This window comes from Pelodiscus sinensis, chromosome 1 (assembly GCF_049634645.1).
Source record: "Pelodiscus sinensis isolate JC-2024 chromosome 1, ASM4963464v1, whole genome shotgun sequence".
Classification (NCBI taxonomy): domain Eukaryota; kingdom Metazoa; phylum Chordata; order Testudines; family Trionychidae; genus Pelodiscus; species Pelodiscus sinensis.
The window spans coordinates 329,889,281-329,892,256 of record NC_134711.1 but is presented as its reverse complement, the minus strand read 5'-3'; the positions used below and the strand labels follow the sequence as shown (position 1 = coordinate 329,892,256).

The following is a 2,976-nucleotide window of genomic DNA, read 5'->3' as shown; positions in this document are numbered from 1 at the left end:
TTTGTGCTTTATTGATCAAAAAAGCTGTTTGTTAGCTGCCAAAACAGAGGGAAGCCTTTGCTTCAACAGGTCCCTACCTTGGACTCCGGGTGAAACGTGCTCTTGGGACTGCGTTTTCTGTATGATTCCCCCTCCCACTGCTCAAGTTTTTGCTTAGAATATGTCATGACAAAACCTGTGAGCAGGGTTTCCTAGAGCGGTGGGTCATAATGCCCAGATCTCTGTCCTGAGTCAACACCATTCAATGAAAACCTTGCTGGGCCTTTGAGGGTTTCAAGCTTTTCTATCTAAAGGGCTGTCACACTGCAGCTGTAAATATGAAATTTCATCTGCCATCATGTTGCCGATTAACCTGCCTAGGTTACCTTCTCTTTCTTATGTACCAGAATTTGATCTGAAAAATCTGGTGCCACCTGTAAATGTTGCCACTTCACTACTCACTTCTTGTAATATTGGTAATGCCGATAAAATATTTACTGTCTATTTGTAAAAAAAAGATAACACCCTCCCTCCACTGTGCTTCTGTTTCCTGACAGGCACCTTGTGCATTTCTCAGCTCTACTGACACATTGAGTACCTGATGGCAGGTTTCAACCTCACCCCCTCTGACATGTCAACATTCGTGCTAACAGGCATCCCTGGCCTGGAAGATGCTCATGCCTGGATTTCCATCCCTTTCGCTACTTGCTACATCATCAGCCTCTTCGGAAATTTCTCTGTTCTGTTTGTTGTAGGCAAAGAGCAGACCCTGCACCAGCCGATGTACCTGCTGCTCTGCATGCTGGTGCTCACAGACCTCGGCATCTCTACCTGCGTTGTGCCAAAGGCCCTATGTATATTTTGGTTCAATTTGAAAGGTATCACTCTGAGTGGCTGCCTCACACAAACTGCCTTCCTTGGCGTGGTTTCTGCGACGCACTCAGCCGTCCTGGTGGCAATGGCCTTCGATCGCTACGTTGCCATATGTAACCCTCTGAGATACGCCACCATCCTCAGCAATGCACGGATAGCTAAGCTAGGGCTGGTCAGTTTAATAAGAGGGATTGTCTATGTGCTGCCTGTGCCCCTGGTGCTGAGCCGGCTGCCGTTCTGTGACAACCGTATCATCCCTCACACGTACTGTGAGGGTATGGCTGTGGCAAAGATTTCATGTGGGGACCTCACATTCCTCAGGCTCTATGGCTTGGTGATGGGGCTTGTCCTTACTGGGATAGACCTGTTGCTCATTGCCCTGTCCTACTGTCTGATCATCAGGGTCATTTTTGGTATCTCTTCCAGGAAAGCCCACCTGAAAGCCCTCAACACCTGCACAGCCCACATTGGTGTTATGCTGATGTCTTATACTCCCTACCTCTTCTCCAACCTGACACATCGGTTTGGTCAGGACATCGCTCCCCACGTTCACATCATCTTGGTCAACGTCTATGTCCTTGTCCCTCCCATGCTCAACCCCATCATTTATGGGGTCAAAGCCCAAGAGCTCCGTGACAAAATGAGGAAAAACATCTGCAGAATGTGATCCCATTGGGCCTTTGGATTCAAATTATGTCGAAAGAGGGGAACAGTTACCTCCTCATTACTCCAGATTGCTCTGTCCCAGTTTGACAGGGTATTTCTACACTACCCTCCTAGTTCAAACTAGGAGGGTAATGTAGGCATACCACACTTGCAAATGAAGCCCGGGATTTGAATTTCCCGGGCTTCATTTGCATAAGCGGGGAGCCGCCATTTTTAAAACCCCGCTGGTTCGAACCCCGTGCAGTGCGGCTACACGGGGCTCGAACTAGGTAGTTCGGACTAGGCTTCCTATTCTGAACTACCGGTACACCTCGTCGAATAGAAACGTTCCTTTTTGGAGACACACAGCCACAAACTAATTCCAAACCAAACTGATACACGGAGTAATGTCTGTGAATGCATTCTTATACAAAATAGCACAATTCTATTATTGTTGTTCAACCTACATTTTGGCTGTGTCTACACTGGGCCACTTATTCCGGAAAATCAGCCGCTTTTCCGAAATAAGCTGTGAGCTGTCTACACTGGCCCCTTGAATTTCCAGAAAAGCACTGACGAAATCAGTAAGAAATTACTGTAAGAAATCAGCTGCTTTTCCGGAAAAACTATGCTGCTCCCACTCGGGCAAAAGTCCTTTTTCCGGAAAATTGTTCTGGAAAAGGGCCAGTGTAGACAGCACAGTAGTCTTTTCCGCAAAAAAGCCCCGATCGCGAAAATGGCGATCGGGGCTTTTTTCCGGAAAAGCGCGTCTACACTGGCCACGGATGCTTTTCCGGAAAAAGGGCTTTTCCGGAAAAGCATCCTGCCAATATAGACGCTCTTTTTCTGGAAATACTTATAACAGAAAACTGTTTCGTTTTAAGCATTTCCGGAAAATCATGCCAGTGTAGACGTAGCCAGTGTTCCAATTTAAAATTTTTTTAATGGTGTTAATCACCATTTTGTTTACAACATCTCCCAAGCATCATTCATGTAACAAGTACCACCCACGGGATTTTTTTCACTTTGTTGCTACTGTGCACAAGCTCCTGCTGGGAATTGTCACATTTAAAAAAAAAACCCTTCACTAGGTGTGTAACACAAGCTCTCATTGGGTACCTGATCTATACACCAATGTGTTATTTTTAAAAAGTGTGTTTCACTCACTAGGCCAGTGGTCCGCAATCTTTTTACACCCAAGATCACTTTTAAATGTCAGGGCAAGCCAAAATCTACCCCATCCCTTCCCCAAGACCCCACCCCTTCCTTGAGACCCCATCCTCTCTGTTCCTCTCCTCTCCATCTCTTGTTGTCCCCAGCCTTTACTCACTCTGGGTATGTCCACACTATAGCGCTAATTCGAACTAACTTAGTTAATTCGAACTAAGCTAATTCAAACTAACGCATCCAGACTTAAAAACTAGTTCGAATTAGCATGTTGCTAATTCGAACTAGCATGTCCACACTGAATGGACCCTG

At 46.1% G+C, this 2,976-nt stretch overlaps 1 protein-coding gene across 1 annotated transcript; it reads left to right on the top strand.

Annotated features, from left to right (window-relative positions):
- The first annotated feature begins 580 nt into the window (after window positions 1-580).
- LOC142829882 (olfactory receptor 52D1-like) lies at window positions 581-1,519 on the top strand. The gene has a single exon (XM_075932025.1). It carries the CDS (start codon window positions 581-583, stop codon window positions 1,517-1,519), a length of 939 nt encoding a protein of 312 aa, XP_075788140.1.
- Window positions 1,520-2,976: the final 1,457 nt, after the last annotated feature.

Excerpts from the sequence above, each read along its gene's own strand:
- LOC142829882 (XM_075932025.1), top strand. The coding sequence starts at position 581 with ATGGCAGGTTTCAACCTCACCCCCTCTGACATGTCAACATTCGTGCTA.